This window comes from Sphaerodactylus townsendi, linkage group LG06 (genome assembly GCF_021028975.2).
Source record: "Sphaerodactylus townsendi isolate TG3544 linkage group LG06, MPM_Stown_v2.3, whole genome shotgun sequence".
Classification (NCBI taxonomy): Eukaryota; Metazoa; Chordata; class Lepidosauria; order Squamata; family Sphaerodactylidae; genus Sphaerodactylus; species Sphaerodactylus townsendi.
The window spans coordinates 40,608,314-40,633,873 of NC_059430.1; the positions used below are offsets into that span (position 1 = coordinate 40,608,314).

A 25,560-nucleotide genomic window follows, 5' to 3' on the forward strand; every position below is an offset into this window, starting at 1 on the left:
TTTGTTTTTGTGAATTAATCTAAGGGTTAATGCATGTATTTGTATAGCAGCTCTGTGCAACATGTTTTCAGCCATAGGTTCTATTGCAGCAAACTTAATTTAATCAAGTCTGTTTTTTTTTAACCTGTGTAGTGTGTTTAGGGGGGAGATGAAAATTGTGGCATACACTTTTGCAGAACAGAAATAATGGTTTAAATTGTATGTATCAGCTGGCTCGAATGACTGTCTTTTCTTTCTCTTTCTCTTAGCAAAGTTCAATGATTATAAATCAACATGGTCCCCGGATCCCATAGGACCCAATCCCACCCATCTCTCCAACAAGATGTGGAAAAACCATATTTCCTCAAGAAACACTACAGGGCTGCCCCGCCCACCTCCTGGTTTGAGTAATCCAAAACCATCCTCTCCCTGGAGCAGCACAGCACCCCGCTCAGTCAGGGGGTGGGGGGCACAGGATTCAAGGCTTGCCTCTGGTGAGAATAATCTCTTAGGAGTATTGTCATTTGGCTATGGGTGGGGTTGTTCCTCAGAATTATTAATGTGAATATGATGAGACATTCTGTAGAGAAACAATTATTGTGTTTGCTCAACAAATAAAACATTTCACTTTTAAAAATGGGCTTGAGTTATCTAGACCGATCCCCAGTGGTTGCTGGAGGAATTAAAAGTGAAATGTTCTACCGTGTTTTCCCCAAAATAAGGCAGGGTCTTATATTAATTTTTGCTCCAAAAATGCATTGGGGCTTATTTTCAGGGGATTACTTATTTTTTGTACCCCCCACGTGACCAGATCAGCTGTGCTGGGAAATCTGTAACTAGGACTTATTTTTGGAGTAGAGCTTATATTTCAACCATCCTCCCAAAATCCTGAAAAATCATGCTTGGGCTTATTTTCGGGGTAAGTCTTATTTCCGGGAAACAGGGTAAATGCTATCACAAGGGTCATTGGAAGGATAATAGATAAGAATGGCATTATTTAAGGGCAGACTGAAGAAAATAAAGTTCATGCTAAATGTGCTGAATGAAACAATTTATGCAGCAAAGTACTCCTTATATTTTTGTGTTTAAAATAAAATTGTGAGTTGGGACAGTCTAATGTAAACGCACATAATGGTCAGAATTTAAGTGTCAGTTTCTCATAATGCTATAACTTTTGCTGTTAACTATTTGCAGCCTCAACCTGGAGTGATGGTGGATCAGTTCGCCCGAGCTACTGGCTGGTTCTTCACAATCTCACTCCACAGGTATTTTTGTTTTTTCTTTGTAAGGTTAATGGAAATATTATGCTACACAGATCAAGTTCGTTAGAGCTTTTTTTGTTCTTCGTTTCTGAAACTGTAGAATTTGGAATTGTTCATGATGAATAGTTGTGTGTTTGCCTGAGTAATCAAGTATGACAAGAATAAGACATAAGGTATCTGTTAGTAACTTCAGTTATCTCAGTTTCCACTTAGTAAATTCTTGTTTTTTGAAATAAACTATGATGCTTGTTTTGTTTTACATGGGCAAGGGAACAGTTTTGTAGATGCAAAACAGTGATTATCACCCACAGTGTGGAGGAAGTCTCATGACGAGGCGGCGCGATCATCTTTTAGGACGTTTATGAAGGCCTATGAGATGGCGATGAAGGGGGCGAAACGAGCTTATTTTTCGTCCTCTCTCGCGTCCGCTAGCTCTCTCCCAGCACAGTTGTTTCGGATTGTTCGTTCCCTCACCTCCTTGTTGGAAGGGGCTTCAAATTCTCAATTGGATATCAACTGTGAGGCATTTATGAGCTTTTTTGGGGATAAAGTTGCATTGCTCCGCCAGGGTCTTCTGGCCATGTTTGAGACAGTCAGTGAACTGGAGGCTCCATGGCCGTCTTCTGATCCTTGCTTGGATCAGTTTTCCCTGCTCTCAGAGCCTGATGTCGACAGAGTCCTGGCTGCTGTTAGACCTACAACCTGTCCTCTGGATCCATGCCCCTCCTGGCTAGTTAAGGCCTGCCAGGGGGAGCTGCGACCCCACCTGTTGAGTATTATTAACAACTCCCTTGAGCAAGGAGTTTTTCCAGGTGGGTTGAAGGAGGCGGTGGTCCGCCCACTCTTAAAAAGACCATCCTTAGATCCTAGTGATCTGGCCAATTACCGCCCAGTCTCGAATCTTTCGTTTCTGGGTAAAGTAATTGAGAGAGTGTTGTTGGAGCAGCTTCAGGCCTTTCTGGAGGACACATCAGCGCTCGATCCCTTTCAGTCCAGCTTCCGTGCTGGGCAAGGGACGGTCCACCGTCCTTTTCGCCATCACAGATACACTCCACGTGCATTTTGATCGAGGCGGATCGGCGCTGCTGGTGTTGCTCGATCTTACCCCAGCGTTTGATGTGGTCGACCATGACCTTTTGACCCACCGCCTGGCTGCGTCCGGGGTACGGGGCTCTGTCCTATCGTTTCTCTGTGATAGGGGTCAGCAGGTGTGGTGCGGGGACCAGGCCTCTCAGCGGTGCCCACTCTATTGTGGTGTGCCCCAAGGAGCCTTATTATCCCCGCTCTTATTTAATATCTACATGCGACCCCTTGCTCAGCAGGTCAGAGCTTTGGGCTGGTCTGTCACCAGTATGCTGATGACACCCAGTTCATTCTGTTGGTGGAGGGGGGGACGGCCTCCGCCCTGCCTCCACCCCTGCGGCTCTACAGCATTGTTTGGAGGCGGTTGCTGGTTGGTTGAAGCAGAGCAGGTTAAAACTTAATCCATCGAAGATGGAGGTGTAAGGAACCTCGAAGGACCCGAAATTAAGCAACTTTGAATAATTTTTTATTTCATAAACTTCAGGAGTCACAATACACGGAATGCAGATTCTGACCTTCCCCGAATCAGGCGGCCTCTTTTACGGGCAAAACGGCTCCTCCCCGAACTCCCTAATACAATTCCCACGATAGAAAAAGACAAGCTTCAAACATATATGATAAGCGCAGACAGCAAGGTTAACTCCAGCAGCCACCCTGGGCATACAGCCCAGACGGTGGAATGTTCCAAGGCCAAGCTGGCTGAACAGAAGCACACATCAAACCACAACCTTACACTCCGCCTCCCCTAAGAAAGCTCCCTCCCCACCTGGCTTGTGGGGAAAAGATTTATGAAAAGCAGAAATCAGTGAGGGGGCATCAATATTTTCAACATAAATCCACTGGTTATGGCCTGAAGGATATCCCACCCATGAAACTAAGTATTGCAAGCGCTTGCGGGAATAACGAGAGTCCAGAATAGCATCAATCTCATAGTGCTTGTGGCCGTCAATAATCACTGGTGGGGGTGCCTCCGTTTGTCTTGCCAGGCATCGGAATCTGGAGCCCGCTTGAGTAAGCTAGAATGAAAAACAGGGTGAATGTTACTCAACGAATTTGGCAATTCTAAACGAGCAGTCATGTCATTGATCACTTGGGTGATCCGGAAGGGACCTATGAATTTCTTGCCCAGCTTGGAATATTTGTGCACGTCCCTAAGGTTTTTTGTGGACAAATAAACCCATGTCCCAATCTGCAAAGGAAAGTCAGAACTATGTTTGTCTGCTTGGGTTTTTTGCGCCTCCTGCGCTTGTGCGAGCGAAGAAGACACGGTCTTCCAGCCCTCAGCTAAGGACTGGATGCAGTCGCCAAATTCCGGGGGCTGCAACGCCTGGTCTGGGAGTTGAGGCAGGGGAGGGTAAGAACGACCCGACACCACTTCAAAGGGGGTTTTGTTGGTACTACTATGAACCGCATTATTATAGGCGTATTTGGCAAAGGACAGTGGCTCGGACCAGTTATCTTGATGATAATTGGTGTAGCAACGTAGGTACTGTTCCAGGGCTCTGTTGGTCCGTTCCGTCTGGCCGTCGCTTTGCACGTGGTACGGGGCAGTGACAGCTGAAGCGGTTCCCAGAATTTCCAGGAATGCCTTCCAAAACTTGGATATGAACTGGGGGCCGTGGTCGGAGATCACCTTCTCAGGCGAGGAGTGCAAACGGTAGAGATGTTGAATAAACAATTTTGCTAACTTTGGTGCCGAAGGAATGGTGGGGCATGGAATAAAATGCGCCTGTTTCGAAAAGAGATCCACCACCACCCACAGAACGGTATTTCCATGGCTTTCAGGGAGATCCGTGATAAAATTCATGGAGATCACTTGCCAGGGCTTGGAAGCTGGAGGGATGGGATGCAACAACCCATGGGGTTTGCCCGGGATAGACTTGGCTTCAGCACACGTCGGGCAACCTCTAATATATGCTTCAATGTCTTTGCGCATGGTGCGCCACCAAAATTGACGCCGGAGCAAGTGGAGCGTTTTTAAAAATCCGAAATGTCCCGCTTGCCTGGCATCGTGGCCCGCCATCAAGACCTGCTTACGTAGCGTCGGCGGGACGTACCAACAGTCTCCCCTCCTCCAAACTCCCCCTTTCAGTTGCAGGAGGGAGTTGGATTCCTCTGTTGGGACGTCTTGCCGCCCCGCCTCCTCCAACTGGCGTAGGAAAGGCGAGACGACTTCCGGAATGCTCGGTGGGGGCACGGATGGAGTGGGCGTGGATATTTGGGATCGGGTGACCGCCAATCCCAATTGTGAGGGTGAGAGAATGGTACGCGGAATAGCACGTAAGGACGTGTCCGCCCCCTTGGGTAGGCTGGACAATGCGTCCACTAATTTGTTGCTTCTGCCTGGGAAAAAATGGACTGTGAAAGCGAATCTGGAGAAGAAATCAGCCCATCTTAACTGTTTAGCTGACATTTTGAGTGGTGTAGACAGGGCTGCCAGGTTTTTATGATCAGACCAGACTTGGAAAGGGCGGGAAGCTCCTTCCAACCAATGCCGCCAAGTACTAAGAGCCTCCTTGATAGCAGCCGTTTCTTTGTCACCCACGGTCCAGTTGAGTTCAGGACCAGAGAATTTTTTCGATAAGTAAGCACACGGAACAAGTTTATTATCTTTATTTCTCTGCAAAAGGGCTGCTCCTAATGCCTTGTCTGAAGCGTCTACATGCACGACGAAGGGCAAGGAGGGGTCCAGGTGTTTCAATACTGGTTCCGTAGTGAAAGCTGATTTAAGCGATTGGAAAGAATCCTGACACTCTGGGGACCAGGGGAGGGAAGCCCCAGGTTTGGATTCTTGAGGACCCTTCCCTTTTGTGCGAAGCAAGTCAGTGAGGGGCAGGGCAATTTTGGCGAATTGAGGGATAAAGTCCCGGTAGAAATTGGCGAAACCTAGAAAGGATTGAAGCTCCTTGCGGGTTGTTGGAACGGGCCAATTAACTACAGCGGCTACTTTGGCTGGATCCATTTCCAAGCCCTCTGGTGAGATCCGATAACCCAAGTAATCCATGGAAGTCTGATGAAAGGCACATTTAGACAATTTCACGAAAAGAGAGTGATCGAGGAGACGTTGTAACACAGCTCTGACCAGACGAACATGCTCCTCTTCTGACTGGGAATATATAAGGACATTGTCTAAATACACAACCACTCCTTTAAACAAAAATTCTTGTAGTACGTCATTGATAAGTGACATGAAAGCCCCTGGGGCCCCAGATAATCCGAAAGGCATTACGAGGTATTCATATTGACCAAATTTAGTATTAAAGGCTGTTAAATGTTCAAAACCTTCAGCGATCCTCACTCAATAGTAGGCTTCGCGCAAATCAAGTTTCATAAAAATACGCCCCTTCCCCAACGCATCGAGGAGATCCTTGATCAGGGGCAAGGGGTACTTATTTGAGATAGAGATGGCATTTAATCCCCGGTAGTCAGTGCAGAGCCGTAAAGTTCCATCCTTCTTTTTTACAAATAGAACTGGGGCTGCATGCGTGCTCTTGGTGGCCCGACGAATAAATCCCCGAGCTAGGTTCTTGTCCAGGAAGGCACGAAGCTCCCTCTCTTCGGTGGGGCTCATTCGATATATTCTACCCTTGGGAAGTTGTGTTCCTGGAACCAATAGGATTTTACAATCTGTGTCCCGATGGGGGGGGGTAACTGATCACACTCCTGTTCTTCGAAAACTTTGGATAAGTCCCAGCAGACTTTTGGGATTCCGTTTAAGTCCGAGCTAAGAGTGACATCGAGAACCAGGGGTTGGGGGCCATCGGGAAGTTCAGTAGAGTCTTTCGGTGGTTCCCCCTCATGCATGTGATCCCCGCAAGGGGGATCTGTGAAACGGACGATGCGCTGCCCCCAGAAGATGGTGGGTTCGTGGGAGAGTAACCAGGGCATGCCCAACACGATGGGATGTTTGGCGACTGGGGCCAGGATGAAGCTATGTCTCTCCCAGTGTTCTTCGCAACGTAGGAGTACTGGCTGGGTTCTGAAACGGGCCGGACCCTCGGTGCCTAACGGACTGCCATCCATCTGAGTGAATGGGATGGGTTTGGCCAATGCAATACGCTCGAGCCCCAGTTGATCAGCAACCTGGGGCCTCATAAGGCAGTGGGAGCAACCAGAATCCACTAGGGCGCGTGCTAATATGCGCGTGTGTTTAGACGTATTGGCCAAAGAGGTCATAATAGTTATGGGGGCACCCCCGTCACTCACCGCATCTGGAGCTGGGTTCTCCTCCAGAGGAGCCAACGAAAGGCTCACTCCTTCTGGCTCGGTGTCGTCAACTTCTCCCAGGTCATCATCGAAAACAGCCTGTGACGCTCCTTGGGGCCCCTTTGGTCCTGGCTTGCGTGGGGTTCGTGCTGTTGACTTGTGAGGAGCTGGAGTGGGGGCTTTCTGTTTCTTTAGGCAATTGGCCGCCATATGGCCCGGCCCTCCACAATACAGACATAATCCTAGGCGACGGCGACGATCCGATGTGGACTCGGCAGTTGGCGGCCCCCCTTCCGTTTTCTTCGGTGGCGCAGCGGCGGCAGGTTTGGCAGTGGTCTTGGTTACTGCGGGTTTTTCTGCTTTGGAACGGGTGAGGCGGGTCGCGATGGTGTTGCCCACCTCGATCCACTCCGCAATGGTGCGTGGTTCACGATGCATGACTGCCCAGGTGCAAATGTCAGGGTCTACCGCATCGTGAAAATATTCGCATTTCATGCGCTCAGGCCAGTCAGGTAATTTACTCGCTGCCAAACGGAATTCTCGAGCGAAATCTGCAAAGGATCTATTACCTTGCTTAATGGTTTTAATAGTCTTAATAGCCTTGTTCACCTCGTCTGGATCCTGGAATCGGAGTCTAAGTCCCTGAAGCAAAGCTGCCACAGTTTGGAGCTCGCCGCCCCCCCCCCATTTCATGCAATTCCACAAACCATTCCGCCGCTTCCCCATCCAGCACAGATCCGATATCCCGAACTTTCTCCGCTTCCGAGCGATATAAATCATCGAATTCTAGCATGTGGGCATCCAACTGTAGGTTGAAATATGGTAACTTGGAAGCGGTCCCGTTAAAACCTGCCGGAATGTGGGGTCGCGGGTAGCCTCTACCAGCCGCAGGTGCCACATGGGGTGCAGGAACGGGGACAGGAGCACGAACTGGCAGCGGTTGTGCTAGGGGGATCACCCTGTGCGGCCGAGGGGCTGCTATCCGGGGTGCTGCTGCTGCTGCATGGACTGAGGCGGCGGGAGAGCGCCGTCTTGTTGCGCCGTTGGCTCGGGTTGGGGCGGCCTGGGGCACTCCACCGTCTCTCTGGAGCAGTGCTTCTCTCGCAGCCAGTTCTCTCTCTCTGCGTGTGAGGGCCTCCCGTCTGGAATCCAAGGCATCTCGTTCGCGCTGCAGTCTTGCACGCTCGGCCTTTTGGACTGCGGATTCGGCCTCCCCTTGGTTTTCAAGAGCTTTCAAGCACTCCCGCTGACGTTGGAGTTCAAGCCTGGATTGTTCTATCACTCAATCATGGACTGTAATATCTTGAAGGTATTGTTGTCTAAGGACATCTTTTTCCCGTGCCAGTTCCAATTCGAATTCTTGGCGTTGCTGCTCACGTTCCAGTTCGAAGGCTTCGTGCTCCCTCTCAAGGGCCTCACGCTCTTGTTCCCAATCACGTTCGGCCACTTTGAGAGCCTCAAGCTGCTCAACACATTGGTCCGGTCCACTGCAGGCATGGCAGTCGCCCCCTCAAGTTCCTGTAAGTCTGGAGGATCCCGGGCGCGGGTATCCTCTGCAAAGGCGAGTTGAACCTGGGACCCTTTTTGTAATTCCATAACACCTTCCATGGAATCTCGGGGTGCTGATGGGCGCGGCCCTTTCGGGCGGGCTCCTGTGCTCTGCCAGTGGTGTTCAGGAGGAGGCTCCTCGAGGTATTGATCCAGAAATTTCTCCAGAGATTCCTGGGTGTCTCCATGGATGGTCGATACTCCGACTTCCTCCGTGACCGTTCGCATCATCGGTTTGTAATCCACATGTTGGTGGGTGGTGAAGTGCCGCTCTTGGGGGGCACGATCCATCAACACCCCACCACCTGGATCGCAGAACTCCTGACGCACCTCTAGACTCTCAGCTGAGACCGTGCGCCGAGCCATCAGGGGGGCTTCTTCCACTTGCTCGTGCAGTTGGAGGAAGGCTAAGCTCCGGCTGAGCCGAGGCTTGGAGAGGGTCACCAGGGAGATTGACTCCGCTGGCTCCTCCACAGAAATGGAAGAGAGGGAACCCTCTTTGGGGGTTACCGCAATCTCCTCATATTCCGAGTCCATCGGACCCTTGAAAGCCAATCTCTGCATGTTGGAAGACATCAGAGATCCACAAGAATGGATGGAAATGGTGCTTAGCCACGTTCAATCCGAAAAGTAAGTTGTGAGAATCTGCATAATGTAAGGAACCTCGAAGGACCCGAAATCAAGCAACTTCGAATAGTTCTTTATTTCATAAACTTCAGGAGCCACAATACACAGAATGCAGATTCTGACCTTCCCCGAATCAGGCGGCCTCTTTTACGGGCAAAACGGCTCCTCCCCGAACTCCCTAATACAATTCCCACGATAGAAAAAGACAGGCTTCAAACATATATGATAAGCGCAGACAGCAAGGTTAACTCCAGCAGCCACCCTGGGCATACAGCCCAGACGGTGGAATGTTCCAAGGCCAAGCTGGCTGAACAGAAGCACACATCAAACACAGGAGGTCCTTTGGCTGGGTCGCGGGGGGGAGATTGGGGATTTCCAGCCACCAGTGCTGGAAGGGGTCTCATTGGCCCCGACCTCTTTGGCTTGTAGCCTCGGGGTCCACCTGGATTCTTCGTTATCTATGGAGAGACAGGTGGCTTGTGGTACCCGAACGGCTTTTTTCCATCTTCGCCAAGCATGGTGGCTGGCCCCCTATCTCTCCCAGGTTGACCTGGCCAAAGTGATCCATGCCACGGTCACCTCCAGGCTGGACTACTGCAACTCGCTCTACGCAGGCCTTCCCTTGTGACTGATCCGGAAATTGAAACTGGTCCAGAATACAGCAGCTCGGCTTTTGACAGGTGGTTCCTTTAGAGATCATATTACCCCTGTGCTGTATCGTCTGCACTGGCTCCCAGTGGAATTCTGGATCGTGTTCAAGGTGTTGGTGTTAACCTTTAAGGCCCTTAGCAGCTTGGGGCCTTCATACCTGCGAGACCGTCTAACCCCATATGTCCCGAGTAGGCCTCTGCGTTCAGCAGAGGCCAATTTGCTGGTAATCCCCTGCCCCTCGCCGATGCAGCTGGCCTCTATCTGGGCCAGGGCCTTTACATCCCTGACCCCGTTCTGGTGGAATGCTTCACCATCTGCGGTCCGGGCCCTGCGGGACCTTGGTGAGTTCCGCAGGGCCTGTAAGACCAAGTTATTCCACCGGGCCTTTGTGGATGACAGCCGCAGACTGCCTGCCCCCTCTGAAGCCCCCAGACAGTTTTGCCATCTTCAGCCTTGTCTGATTGCTGATTCCACCTATTTTGGGGCAATGCTGGCCCTTCTGGCCTTTGGGTTGAGCGCCATCTGTGCATGTATTTTTATCTGTAATTTTTGGAATTGCTGCTATATATTTTAATGAATTTTCATGTTTTATTGCTATATTGTATTTATGAGATCTTATATTGTATTTGTTTTATGTCTCATTGTACACCGCCCAGAGCCCTTTGGGGGTTGGGCGGTCTATCAAGACCAATAAATAAAATAAAAACTAAATAAAATAAAAACACCCACATCTGCAGGCTGTGCAAGAAGGCAAAATTGAGAAAAGCTATGCCCAGTGTACTGGTGTTTCTAAGACATTGGTCAGCCACTGTCTAAAACAAGATGCTTGACTAGATGGATCACTGGTCTGATCCAGCAAGGCACCTTTTATGATGTTTTTCATAAGAAAGTTGGTTATGAAAAAAGTTGAAATAACCTTTATTTTAGGCACTGATCTATTGAGCTTAGCATATTTGGAATCGAATGTTAATATATAATTCTTTGTTAAAGCTCATGTCTTAAACATGCAAAATTCACTGTTAACATGTCCCTAAGTTGTTGCTGGCACTGACCTGGATGGCCCAGGCTAACTCAATCTTGTCAGATCTCAGAAGCTAAGCAAGGTTGGCCCTGATTAGTACTTGGATGGGAGACTACCAAGGAAGCCCAGGGTTCCTACACAGAGGCCAGCAGTGGCGCCTTTGAATGTTTCTTGCTTTGTAAACCATAAGGATCTTGTGTTATTTCTGATCTGAGATACACGTGAGGTATACCAGAGTTAATTATGGGGGGGGGGGGCGCCCATGCACACACTGTAGGATTTAAAGATCATAGCTGTAAATTCCTGTTTGTGTGTAGTTTAAAGCTATGTCTATGTATGGCTGTGTGCATCTGTAGTGGTACAAAAGTAGAGAGGATATGAACATGGCAATCAAACTTCAAGGTTAATTATGATTTAATATTTTTAATCCACCAAATAAATGCATATTAAATGCATACCATGCTAATACTAATACAGAAAAGATCCTTTATCCAGAGAAATATTCTGATTCTAATGCTGTACTTTGGGGCTATGAATCAAATGTTGAATTTGCTACCAGCCAAACTGTCTACTGAACAGATGAGACTTTGGCCCCTTCTGCACGTGCAGAATAATGCACTTTCAATCCATGTTCACAATTGTTTGCACGTGGAATTTGCTATTCAGCACAGTAGAATCCAGCTGCTAAGATAATTGAAAGTGGATTGAAAGTGCATTATTCTGCATGTGCAGAAGAGCATTTGCCCTGTATCAGCTGCCTTTTGACACAGTGTATCAGTTTATGCCATGGATCATGCTAATTTGTTAGAAAATGAGGGGGTGGGGTCTACAGTTGACTGAAGTGTTGGGAAAAGTAGTAGTTAGATTAGATTATGAATGAAAAATCATGCCAAGTAACTTTGTTGCCAATGTTTGATTTACACAGAAATCGAGGGAAGGTTACAGGTGTGAGGCTTGAGCCATTTTCCTTCTCAACAAATTCAGGAGTTCACATGAATTTCTTATGGAATTTATTGATATATTATCTGGTATTAGTATGCATGAGGCATACATTTTTGGTTATAATTGCATGTTATTACAAAAACCATGCATTACAAAAAAAATCTTCTAAGTGTCTTTCCTTTTCTTTCCAAGATTGATGGGTCAACCCTGAGGACCATCTGCATGCAGCATGGTCCACTGCTGACATTCCATCTGAACCTGACCCAAGGCACCGCCCTTATTCGATACAGCACCAAGCAGGAAGCGGCCAAGGCCCAGACTGCACTGCACATGTGAGTTATGTGTCTTTTCTCCTCAGTGCTGTAAACACAACTGACAGTCAAATATTTGTGTTGGTTTCTTATGAAAATCCTGTTTCAGAAAATGGTTTAACTGATCTTATATTTCAACCATAGCAGAAGTATGCTTTTAAAGTTGGATTGGGGGTGGGGGTTCCCGGTTGAAGCATGTTGGCAAGTTAGTGTTGTTTGTTCATGCTCATGAAAATCCATTCCTCAAAAAAAATTATCCTCAGTCCTTGAAGGTAGGGAGCTGCATTTGATGTTTGGTGGCTTGTCATGGTAAATAAAATTCAGCTCTGTCTCTCACATGATCTAAATTGACTGAGACTATCTAGAAAAAAATATTAGGAATTATTAGGAAGAGTTGAAAATAAAATGCTACTTCTGAACAAGAGAGTTGCAAAAATATTCCTCAACAGCTGAGAAATACTTCTGTCCATTGTAAAGAAACATCTTTTCTACATCAGTGGACGAACACAGATATTTCCTGTTATATAGTTTCTCAGCACCATTTTCAAACCTGTGAATTCTACTTATGCTTGGATTTGTTTTTAATAACTTTCTGTTTCTCTTCACCCAATCCTCCACCCCACCTCCTTTTTTTATGCTGTAGGTGTGTTTTGGGAAACACTACCATCCTGGCTGAGTTTGCAACAGACGAGGAGGTTAGTCGCTTTCTGACACAAGCTCAGCCTCCTACTCCTGCAGCAACACCCAGCACGCCCACAGCAGGCTGGCAGTCTCTAGAGACAGGACAGAATCAGACAGATCCAGTTGGACCTGCTTTGAATCTTTTTGGTGGGTCAACAGGGCTTGGGCAGTGGAGCAGCGGTGGTGGCAGCAGCAGTGGGGGTGACCTTACTGGTGCTTCGTTATGGGGCCCCCCAAGCTATTCTTCAAGTTTGTGGGGGGTTCAAAGTGTAGAAGATCCCCACAGGATGGGAAGCCCTGCTCCCTTACTACCTGGAGACCTTCTAGGCGGAGGGTCGGATTCAATCTGAACTTAAAACTTTCAACTCTGACCTCGTGACCTTTTTTGGAACAGCAGCAGCACTAACTTGACCTTTTCTTTTTTTTCAACTTGCAATAAATACATTTTAAAAGGAAAAAAGAAAATGGAGAGAGAAAAAAGGTGGGTCATTGACAGGACTGTCTGAGCACATAGTTGCCTCCCTTATAACTTCAGTTTTTCGTTTGGAATATGAATCCAAAAAGAGAACATATCACTCTTGAAATACTTGAATCATGAACGCCAACTTAGAAAGACAATGTGAAGCAAGTACACATACCATTTAAAATCTAAACAAAAAAATAAAAAAATTAGTTTCTAGTTTTTCACTTTTTCATGTTATACGGATGTTGTTGCTAAAAAACATATATACTGAAAAATAGCTTTTTAACTTTGTTTGCACTGGGTGTGTTTCCGTCCTTAGGTCTACCATGTTGGGATGGGACTGGGCGGGATTCAAAAGCGTTGGGGGTGGGGTGGGAGGGGAAGACTTGACGGAGCCTCACTTTAAAAAACAAAAAAAGGAAAAAAAACACTTTGTGATTGGCTGGTTGATATATACCAGTATGTTCTGGCACATGTAACTGCCCGTGCGTGTGTTTCTATGCGAGACTGTGCGTATGTGTGAATGCATGATTGTGTGTATGAGTGTATGCATTTGTCTTGGAAAGCTGCATTGCTGTTGGTCAGCAACCTATCTGACTAGACTTCAACTTAATTACGATGGTGCCTGTGACTGATGCAAAATCAAATTGATCTGTGTTAACAATTTGTCAGTTGGTGGTATTTTTATTTTAGCAGGGTATTCAGTGCAGACAGGTTTTGACCCTGTCATCAAGCAATGCACTGCCATATCCTTAGGATTTGGTGAAAGGGTGCCAGTGTGGGGTTTTCCAGGGGTTTTGTTCTTTGCGGAGGGGAATTCTGTTCTGCCTTGAAGTATGTTGGTGTCTCAAATCCGATTTTTTGGTGAATCCAGGCTTATGTTTTGACAAAGCCTTTCTCCTTCCAGGGAGACCAGAGGGAAGAGGGCATCACTTTTTTTTGTGACAAAGACCAGTATAATGGTTGAGGCTTCTGCGGTTGTTAAAAAAAAACACGAATCCTGTACCTGTTCCTAAAGTCTGTATATGAAGATACTTATCCATTTGTGGAAAATCCACCAGAAAACCAGGCTTAACTGTATTTCTTAAATAATTTGCTGTTTGTGTTGAAACTAAAATGTCAGTAGTTTGCTGGCCTATCTCATATTGTGAAAGCCCATGCAGCGACCTCTGTTCTCTTTCCTCCACGGTGAGCGTTACCTGTGCCAGGCCTAGGTGTATTACAGCACCAGACCATCACTGACAGAAACGTTTACTTATGAATGTTCTTAAACCAGTGTGTACTTTGAGTGTTTTTTTCCTCTGTGTATTCTCCTGTATATGTCTTGCTTAAGACTTGCTTAGGCAGGCATATGACTAGCAAAGACTTCTTTTGTTTATAAAGTATTGCACCTTTATTATTTTTACTTTTTCCTGTACTGTTGCTTTTTAATGTCTGTATTTAAAAGAGCGGTTTTGTGTTGATTTTTGTTTTTGTTTTTTAAAAAAAACCCATCAGTGTAGTAGTACTCTGGCAGGATAGGGGAAGACCTATCATTAATTCAGAAGATTGCCAGTGTGTGTGCACTGGGAATAGAATTACCTGTTGTGAAGAAAGCTGTAGCAAACATTGCCTTTACACAAAGCAGTTTGGGGGAAGGGCAGGGAGGAAAAGAACAGGAAGGGAGATGCAGGCATTTTTCTTTGAAGTTTTGAAGGTAACTCTGACTTTTCACTAGCTCTGCTTATGTTTGAATAACAAAGTGCTGCCATATTCTGTACCAGCAAATACCTACATATTGCAACACTTGGAATTAGCAGATCATATTGTGTGGGATCCCAGCAAAAGTGTCTCTCCCGTGTACTGTTTTCACTGTAAAATACAGTATCTAGTATATAAACATAAGATTGACAGTAGGTGCAGATTAAGCAAAATTAATTATAGTCATGTCCAAGCAGAGAAAGAATTCGTGGATTCTATATGTGATGAACTCAATATCACAAAGACAACTAAATACGCGGAATGCTACATTTACATCTGCCTGTTATTTTTTTATGTAGTACGTCCAGGTGGTGAATGTAGACAGGTGTGTATACTTAAATTTCAGCATCTGCAGCATATTATGCAGACATTTTAAAGCATTTCCCTTATTTCTGCCTCTGTCATCCAATCTCATGTGTTGAAACAAAATATGTTTTTCCCCCCAGTTCCTGACAATTGGATTTTCTTCTGGCCATTAAACAGGCCTGCTCCATAAACAGCTATATTTGGGGCCTCAGTGTTGAAACTGTGCAGGATAAACTATAGAAAAAGCCCTGAGCGAGGAGAACATGTAGCACCTCATGGCCTGGATAAGCAACTCTGTGTTCTAGCATGTGACTTGGCACACAAGCTGGTTCACTACTGTTACCACTCTCTCCTGCCCTCTGGCCCCTTTGCCTGCACTTTGGATTTGTTGAGTTCATTATGATACTACGGTGAAAGCCGGGTGCTAGAGCCCCTCTTGTTTACAAGACATAATGAGGGATTTGAAATATTTTTTAAAAATGAAAAGCTAAAATGTTCTTCCATCACAAGCTTAAAGGGAAAAAATTAAAACTTACAAAAAAAAGACCAAAAAGTGCGTGTGCGCATATATATGTGTGTATATATGTGTGTGTGTATATAGATTTACACACACACATATATGTATATAAAGATGAAGACTAACTCTGGGAGCATTTAACAGTGTTTTTGTGTTTAACATTTATTTTCCTGCTTTAAATTTGCAAGCATTCTCAGGAATTCTAGGGTAGGAAGCCAGTTTTTGAAGATGGTTTATTTAACCTTGTCTTATCCTAGATAGATGGCAGTTTCTTTGTTGTTAAACTTTTACAAGTTCCTGAATCTTCAAAAAAGTTTAAATTTGTTTCTTTACAAAAAGCAAAAAATTTGAAAAACCAAACCTAATACTCACAAACTTCAATTGTTGTCAAAACTGGGGATCAAATTTTTAAATGAAAGTACAAATTGATTACAAAGAATTCTCAATAGCAGCAATGAAAGGTCATTATATTATTAAAGTCCAAGTTCTGAGAAGATTTATACTTGTAGAGCTTAGTCTCAATGGGTGTGTGTGTGGAGTTGTATGGGGAAGAGGATTGTGTGTGGATGAAACTATAATCACCTAGTTATTTCACAGTGAAAATGAACATAAAATCTTCCTCCAAGCACCTTTTTTTAAAAAGAAAAATTATATATATAAATGCAGTTTGGTTTGAATGAATAAGTCAGCCACAGCTAAGAAGAAGAGGTTGGGAGTACAGGATCTGGAAACTGCTTTTTGATTGAGCGTGCTAGAGAAAAGCAGTATCTTTATTGTATCCAAGTAATGGAGCAGTTTTAACTTGTATTCGTTTTAAAATAGTAAGAAAGAGAAGTTACAATGGAAGAATCCAGTGAAGTGTACAATAAGGAAAAAATGGCTACCGGTTGATTTTAATCGTCATTTAATATTTGTTTTCTTCATTTTTTTGGCCAGAGATGCATACATTGAAGTTTTAGGATATGGGGAAGGGAAGGTAGTTAGCCATAGGTGCTGGTTTGGAGAACTAGTTTACTAAGGCTCTGTTCTGGGATGGATAGCTCCTAGCTCCCTGCATAGAGAGAGAAAGGATTAATCTGCTTGAAGGTTGTTGTTGTTTTAGATAGAATGAGATCACAAACCACTTTAGTGCCTTTGTAATATACCCATGCATCCTAAAAAGGTGGAAGAACATGTGCAGTTCCAGTCACTCCAAAGAAATGACTGAACCCATTTTCCCACTAAATTTAAACAATTGCTCTGAGCGTTCTCTATAAAAGCCTCAAAGGCCTTTCATGCAATGGGTTACATACAAAGCTGTGTAAATTTTTTTTCTTGGAAACCCTAAGGGCAACTTCTTGCATTACTTTTTGTTTTCTTTTGGAAATGGTGGTTTACTGGGATGTGTGAAGTACAGTCCAAGAGTATTTTCCCCCAATTACATGTACCAGATCGGTGTTCTGACAATAAAAAACCTTCATGCTGTATTGCATAAATCAGTGAACTCAGTTTCTTACACCAGTACTATCTCAGTGTGAGGAAAATTGTGATAACAATGCTTTTTGACATTCGTCATTTTTGTAGCTACTTGTTGCATTGTTCTCATCAAGTGCACATTAAAAAGATAACCAGCTGGTTCTAAACGTGATAGATCAGTGAGAGGATTCCTCTTTTTTCTTTTTGGAAGGAATCTATCTGCGAATGCTATTTCAGAAATGTGGATATTTATGGCTGATAGACTCCCAGCATTTAAAAAAAAATAAAATCAGGTTAGGCAAAATGCCTTAGCTGGCAACTGCTGAAGAATAGATAATAGTAAATATCTATATGTATCATCTTATATTGAAGGCATCCTTTATCTCTCAAGCATTTCAACTTCTGTAGATTGGAGCTGTTGAGTTACATTGTTTGAAAAGTCAGTCAATATATTAGAATAAATGTTGACAACCTTCCATCCCTGGACAGCTAAAATGTTTGGTTGTCTCATTGAACCATGTCAAGAACACAGCTTTTTAAACACTATTTCTGCCTTGTACCTAATATACTCTTTCTGGCCAGTGTGAGAGATTTTCAAGTAGCATAAGTAGCAGATTATATTCAAGAACAAGGGCAGGCAAGTCAAAGAAGAATTTGCAGTAAGTTACTTAATATGGTTTCAAGAAGGAATCTGAAACCGCACTGATTAGAGAAAGTGTTTTTAGCAGCTGTTTTAATTTGTGATGTTAACATATTTTGTTGCTTTCTACATAAAAAGACAGGAATATTATGGACTTGGCAGAATTGTCAGTATACCTTCAGCAGCTTCATACTCAAATAAAAACCAGCATAAAAATGTTGCTCTTCCTCCTTCCAGCAGCCCAGGTTGTTTTCAGGTTGTTTTCTTCTCTCTGTTTAAAATGTGGCCTACATAGTCAGGTTCAAAATGGGATTTGAGTGGGCTTGGCCTTCCTATAGCAATGCTGTGACATCCCCCTGGAAGGCTAATATGGCATCCTGTTATACTTGGACAGTCTTTCCTAACACATCTCTATAAATCGATATTGTGAGCTTTCCTGGTCTTTGGCTGCTTTTTAAAAGGAAAGACTTTAACGCATGTTTTCCATTTACCATTTCAGCTAAAACACAACATAACTGTTATCCTGCTGTAATCATATCAGAGCCTGGTTCACAATTGGGATATCCTTTATCTTCAAATTTTTAAGGAAATTCATGAGTACAGATAAACGTTTTAGTTTGATTTCAATTGCAGGCCCTTGAATTGGTGAATGTGGCAGATGTTATTATACTTTTAAGCCCATCTTTCCTCCACTGCATAGACAAAAATTGCTCTATTTTTATTTTGGCTTCGTTGTGCTTCCTAACATGACTGTATACATCAGTGTCTTCTGCTTTTAACTTTATCACTCCTTTTTTTTTCATTTTAGAGCCACCACTTTCAGTTCCAGAATATAAAACAGAAGTGTAGGGTGACAAGAAGGGGGACATTGCTGTATTAATATGTGGGCTATTTAATTTTTCTTTGAAAATATATGAGGGGTAAAGGATCATTCTGCTCAAATGTATTTTAAAAGAAAAAGCTAAGTAACTGTAGACTTTTGTTTTTTGATGGCTGGGTGTATTTTGTTCTCAGGTATTGGAATTAATTGAAAATAAAAGAAGCAGGCCTTTAGGATCAAATGATTCCCTTCATACAAAGACCTGATTGAAAGCCTAACATAATTTAACTCTTCTCCCTGGAATCAGATTATAGTTGCTGTGTTAAGAGCTATATACATACAGGGAAAAAGAGTTGCAGGTTCACATTAAGATCCTAACTGAAGAGAGATGGTGCTATCAATACAAATTCCAATATACCTTCATGCCATGAAAATGCTCAATTCAGCATAAACTGAGTATTCATTTAAGATTTTCCAGCATTCTGAAGAACTTTTTATTTTAGTAATGGCTGGTCAAGATACAGACTGTTATCCTCTGGGAAGATTCCATTTAGCTGGAGTGTAATGTTTATTGATGATATAGATACAACAAATAAAATGCTATACAAAATGATGCATGCTCTGGAGCATATACATTGATCTGAATTGTATTAGTTGAAGGAAAATGCACAGAATAAAACTGTTGATGCCATAATTGGAGCTGGATCCAAATTTCCTGTTCTGCAACTAATGGGGCCTTTTTCCAGCTCAAGAATTGTTCTACCAGTGCAAGGCTTCTTGGGTTGGAAAAAAAAGCTAGTGGAGGAAAAATACTGGATGCAACATTAGGCCTCCATATTATAAATCTATACAAGATTTGAGAAGCAAAGACCTAATACTGTTAAATCTGCTTCACAGCCATTTTTCAAAATGTCCTATTGTAGCAGTCTCTCTCAAAGGCTGAAGTCTTCTGTGAAATTTTGCAAAAATGCAGCATCTATGAATCAGACCCATAGTTTCATCATGCGGTTGTTGAAAGAGCAAAGTTCTGGGAGTCTGTAGTTCTCAAGGCTGAGTGGGAAGACTGATGGTTTAAATTAGTAATAGCCAAACTAAAGGGATTATTCCCTCTCCTAAGCTCCAAAGGAGAACAAAGTTCTAGCCAAGTCTTCTGGCAGTCCTAGTCCACTGAAGTGCTTATCAACTGTTAGACTAATGTAGGTACTAGTTAGATATTATTCCAGCCGTATGAGAGTGCTCATTCTGTGATGATCAGCACTCCCATATGGCTGGAATAATATGCTATCTGTTCTACCCATACTATCTGAATAATTTGATCAGTCTACTTATGGGTAAAAGCAGTTTCTGCACAACTGGGAGACCATTTAAGGAGCACCATGAACCACCAGATTTGTGATATGCCATGTAGTCATCATATCTGATCCTTGTTTCTGTAATACAGCTTATAAATCGGCAATAGAAGGATAAAAAGAATCAACCTCAACTAAGAGCCAGTTTCTTCGTATCGTTGTTAATGGTGATAGCTAGAATTAGTTCCTTGTAGAATTTTACTGGATTTTTTAAAAATCCATAGAGTTGGAATGTGTTTTTACTTGAGCCTGATAGCCATCCATTTAACATAAGCCAGCACACTCCAGGTTATTAAAGTTAAATATTTGTGCCAGGCAGTCCATGGGTATATTTTGACACACGATTGGCTGTGAGTGAAACTGAAGAAAATAGGGAGATGGGGAACTTCCCCTAGATAAACAACGCAAATGGGCAGTATTTAATAAAGAAGTGTTTTGTTCAAGTGTTTAGTGCCTCATCTTAGTGTACCAATCAATGCATTCAAAAAACTAAATTCCTCATTTTTAACATATTTTAACCAGGAAAAATAAATTGATGTTTTCTGTATTAAACCTTTTAACTATGGGTCCTCCTTATAAAAGATTGCTTAGTTGGGTTTATTTGTGTGTGCGTGTGGCATGGTTGTGATATCAAGTGCTTTTCTTCTCTCTTATCCCAGCCAGATTGGCTCACCCTCCTTTATTATATAAAGTGCTGAGTACTTTGCAGTTTAGGTGGGAGGGGACAGGGCAAAAGAAAATAAAAGGGAGCCAAGGTAGAGCAGCCTTACTTTAGGGATTAGCCTTACAACAGAGCTTTATAGTGAGGGTGTGCTGTATTCCAAATTGTGTAAGCCAAAAATGAAAAAAAATTCATTTATGCAAAAAGAGGTGTTAACTTCTTAAAGAAATATATACCTTCTGAAGGTAGAGTAGGGTCTTGCAAAGTGACGTTGTGATGCTTCTTGCTGAGTCAGTAGGTATGGGATTTGGGATATAAGCGCTTAACATTCCCTTGTGGGTATTTTGTTCATTTTTGGTCTTTAGTTTTAAACAAGCAGTAAGTTAAATGTGGTATCTCTGAATGTGCCTTTGTGAGTACGTGATTGTCAGTTCAAGAAGACTTGGACTGGAGAGAAGGGAAGATGATGGTCAGTTTATTCTCTCTAAAGGTCAAATGCAAAGATTCCAGCCTGCTGGTACCTTTTGACAAACAGTGTCTTTTGGGGCTGGTCTCTCAGCTGCACATATGCAGTCATGTGTGGCAGATGTATCCAGGTGTGGATGGGATGTAATTTGTATAAGTTGACATTATTTAGGCTAGCTTTCAGTTGCTGGTTGAAATTGTTATCTGTATTATGTATCTATTATGTTTGTGTATGTGGCTTGCTTTAACTTTTTCTTTTAAAGCACTGGAAAACTGAAACACGATGCTTGAGACACATTTATGCATGTTAACAAAGGTATTTTGTAGCTTCTGCCATTTGTGGGTTTAGGCACATTTTTGCCCTCTGTTAGTGTCCTGGTGATAGACAGAAGAAAATAATTCTACCCAATAACTTCTAGCACACTTGATGTTGCCATTTAAATGAACAGGGTATTACACAAGAAAATAAGATGTTTTTGAAATGGTGAGGAAGAAGGTTTTGAAATAAATCTGTTCTTTGTTTCTTTGAAACTGTTTGTAGCTAAACATTGGAATCTGCAGTGTCTCCTTTCATTTGTTCTGACATATATTCCACCTCTTCTCCTCCCCACATCCAATCAAAGGTGTGCAAAACCAAGAGCTGCTGTAGCACCTCAGCTCCTTTCCCAAGTGAAAGCTCCAGCAGGCTCTCTTCAGCTCCATTCAGGAAGACAAAGGAGGAGAGATGCTGCAGCTTTCTTTGCTTCACTCTCATTCCTCTCTAATGGCCTTGAAATGTATTATTATGCAAATGTGAATTTTGATACTGAACTTTAAGAAGAGGTTGTTTCTTTTTTCAAACAAACAACAAAAAAAGATCCCATATGTGGTCTGCATTGCTTCTTTATCTTGTAAGTGAATTGTAAACTATGCATTCAGCAAGAGAGGGTTTGGGGGAGTAAGAGATAGCCCTGCTTAAACTGTCAAAACCGTTTCTGTGTCCATTGAATTTCCATGTCCGTGTAGGAATAAAGAGGTGATGTCACTGGAGGTCTCTTGAGAACCTCTGTTTTTGGAAGTTGCTTTCCTTTTCTTGCCAGGTAAATTTGAGGTAAAGCAGCATAAGGTTGGCTTCTGAAGATTCAAAATGTTCTGCAGGATTTCCCGTTCTTGCCATGCGATGTTAGATCAGGACCAGCAGTTTGACACGAAATATTCCTGTTTTTCCCAAGGAGAGAAAAATCTCCCAACGTCTCCTCCATCCTCTCTTCAACCTCAGGAAATGGCACCTCAAGCACTGTCATTTGGGATTTGCTCCCTATAACTGCCCGTGGTTCTCAGGAGAGTTGAACCGTGGCTTCTACCGTTTTGCATTACCAAACTTTTTGCCCTAAATTTTTCTACCAGTTCCCATAATAGATGCAACTCTTCACACCCAGTACCAAACTGGAATTGCTGTAGAATACCTACTTTGCTGACACCATTAATCCCTTGTCCTCCAAAGCTGATCAAAATTAGTCAAGGAAGATGTACAACTTACCTAGGCAAGTACTGCTACTAGTGAAATAGTGGCAGGCAATAATACTAACCATGAAGGGAAAGGTATGATTAGTGTAAAAATGTAAACAAACAAGCCTTCTGGATTTAACTGTCCTTTTTACCAGCAGGAAGCTGCTGTAAGTGGGAAAAATGTATCACATCCTTCTCTCCAGAAAATAGAGGTGGCTTTATAGATGAATGGTAATATATTGCCTTTACTGTTTCCCTTGGTTGTTGTGAACTGCTTTGGTTCATCTTGGGCATATCTTGAATGCAGTATCACAGCCAAGAGGTTTTCCTACCTGTAAATCAATGTTCCATACAGCATTTTTGTTTTTGGTGTTCTCAGTACTGTAATGAACAATAGACTTACTTGATCATTCATTCTCACATTCATACTTGCCTTGTAGATGTGAACTTGCTGGGATTCTACTTCTAAAAATGCTTCAGCTGTTTGTCACAAAATACCTCGTGGTGCATATTTTACCTTTAGTGTAACCAGCCTTTCAGAAATAGTATGGTGTTTTTCATCATTAGTGAGGCTGTGCTCTTCCTGAACATTGCCTGTGAAGAGCATCTTAGACTAATTTGAAGACTGGACTGAGAGGCTGAAACTCCTAATCCTAGCTAGCCTCTTTTAGCCTTGGCAAAAGTAAATCTTTACCTCAGTTTCCCCATCTGTAAAATGGGGATAATAATACTTACCTACCTCACAGAGGTTTTGTGAGGATTGACAAATGTTTTTATGAAGTGCTTCAAAGAAAAAGTACTTTTTATAAGTATTATTATATGTATGTGTAATTAGCAGGATGTCTCTCTCCTGTCCTGTTGGAGAGAGCAAGGAAACCCTATCATTCATTTTAAGCCATCAGAAATGCATAATTTTAACTATTTTCATCAACTGGGAAGCAGTTAATTACACCACTTTATCATCTCCTTCCCCTTCATCAATCTCATTTCATTTTGACTTTCACATTTAGCATATAGAAATGCCACTCTTCAACAGATGCAATTTCAAACAGAAAACATTTATACATGTGTCCTCTCTGAAGGAAATCTGTAAGTGGAATGCAGCATGTCCATTTCCCCCTGCTTTTAATTAGACATGGACTTTTAGCTAGATTTATCTTATACTGGAAGGGGGCAGCTTTGCCTTCTTGCTGTGGGGAAAGAACAAAAAAATCACTGTATAGTTTTACATGAGGGCTGTAAAATGAGATGATTTGTTCAGTAGTTTGCTTCAGAACTATTGGGGGGGGGGGGGGGACACTGTCCCAGACACCATCCTTGTTTGAGTGTGTTAAACATGCTGCCTCAGTTCCCAGTACACACAAGCCATTGTATGCCAACCGAACACAGGAAGATAGTGATGTTCATTAATATATGCTTGTGAATATGCTTGTGAATATGCCTTACAGCCTTCCTAAAATCTTTGGGACGGTAGTTGAAGGAGAGGTTTTGGGGAAAGTCTTACAACTTTTCAGGGAGCCTTTGCTACTTTTCTCCCTTTTCTGATCTTGATCATAATGTGGTCATTCTTTATTCTTACTTGTGCATCTCAGGGATGTGCATATTGATCCCAGGATTTGGATTCTGACCTTGGAAAACCTAAGATGTGGTCCCATTGTTTATTTCAGTCTTAGGATGCTCTCTCCTGGTCTTTTCCATCCCTTGTTCCATGATTTCTATGTGAATAGTAATGAAAGATCAAAACTAATGCTATATAACTGTAGGATCTGTGCATATGAATGCTTATTCTAGATTCTGCCTTCTACCAGCCAGGAAAAAAAATCCCAAAGTGCAAAACACCTAACATAAAACACAGCAGTTGCTCTACTAATAATTCTTCACTTCTTTTGGAAAATATGTTAGCCTTTTGCAATTGGAAAAATAACAGTAACTTTTTTGTGGTGGGAGTGAAAAAGAAAGCTGTGGAGTTAAGGATTTAGAGCTGCTTTAGCTTCCAACATTTAGATAGAGACTTGCAATGCTGCTTTCCTTTCAGAGCTCCGAAGAGGGCTATGTTTACAAAGAACTGATCTGGAAACTGACCAGTCCTATGAATTTTGCTTCATTTTTTATGAGCAAACCATGTGGTAGAGGATGTATTCAGAGGAAACAGAAGAACAGGTTAACTCCAACTAAGCCTTATGTGTAAAGCAAAATAATTCTTCATGGCCAGAACATCTGGATTAGAAAAGGCAGCTTTCCTGCTGTGCACATAAACATGATACGAAGGTACAGCTGAAATGTCCCTTCACCAAGCAGGCGTACTGATGGATACATGTATCGAGGCTTTTTTTTTTTTTTTTTGCAAGATATACCTATAAGTATTTTTCCTTATACTTGAAATAACTTCCCCATCTCCATTTGTCCGTTGGGCATCCAAGAAGTATAGAACAGGACAGTGGAAAACAGGAAAAGGCACAATGTGTTTTTTTCATACTACAGCTTAATTTTAATTTCCTCCTATATTCACTTTATTTCAGTTTACTTTTTATGTTGTGGGTTCACATGGACACAGAAACTCAGCACTATATGTGCTCTTGTACGGCATGCTGCCCTCCCTCTCTCTCTCTCTTATCTATTTTTATTTTAGTTAAGTGGTACTTAAAATCACTGGTTCACTTAAAAATACAATAAAATGTTTAAACTCTACTAATGTACAAATAAGCTGAAATGTTGCATTTATGTGTATTTTGCCATAGCAGGTACTGTATTTCTCATGCTGGATTTCAAACCAACAAAAAAGGTGACGTTTTATTGGAGTGTGACAGGTTAAGAGTAATAAGGAATTAAGTCGTCGTCATTTCATTAAAATTGAGAGATGGTGTAATGCATATATTATGTTTTCTGAAGGTTTTTTTGCTTTTAAACAGCTTTTGTTTTTATTTTGTTTTTGTTTTTTAAGATATGATTGTATTATGTGCAACTCAGTTGCTTACATTATAACTACAAAATATTTTTGGGTTCCTGGAAAAAGAAAGACTAATAAATGTGTTTGGCTGCTAAGCATTTAATCCTTTGAGACTTTGCCAGTTTGTTTATTTTTGTCTATACATTGTAGTCTTACTCTTCTGGATTGTGCGTCACTACTATTATCACTAGGTTTGTCAGCAAGTCACACTGATAGTTTTACGTTCTTCCTTTAAGATTTTCTCTGACTAACAAAATATACAAGAAAATTGATTTTCTTTTGATCTGCACTGATTGTTTCCCAAGAGTGATAACTTTTCAAAAGTACAGATGAGTTATATGAGAAAGAACAAAAATGGAGGTGGGGCCACATCCTATTTTGAGGACATAGTTGTCTGC

The 25,560-nt window shown here is 42.7% G+C and overlaps 1 protein-coding gene across 6 annotated transcripts in view; it reads left to right on the plus strand.

Annotated features, from left to right (window-relative positions):
- TNRC6B (trinucleotide repeat containing adaptor 6B) overlaps nucleotides 1–25,273 on the plus strand; it is a 154,138-nt gene extending 128,865 nt beyond the window's left edge. For all 6 annotated transcript variants that reach the window (XM_048501035.1, XM_048501031.1, XM_048501033.1 and 3 more), the window contains 4 exons: nucleotides 249–473; nucleotides 1,174–1,244; nucleotides 11,512–11,651; nucleotides 12,274–25,273. In XM_048501035.1, coding sequence (XP_048356992.1) covers nucleotides 249–473; nucleotides 1,174–1,244; nucleotides 11,512–11,651; nucleotides 12,274–12,661 — 824 coding nt within the window. In that variant the 3' untranslated portion in view covers nucleotides 12,662–25,273. The remainder of the gene's footprint in view (nucleotides 1–248; nucleotides 474–1,173; nucleotides 1,245–11,511; nucleotides 11,652–12,273) is intronic.
- The last annotated feature ends 287 nt before the right edge of the window (nucleotides 25,274–25,560 follow it).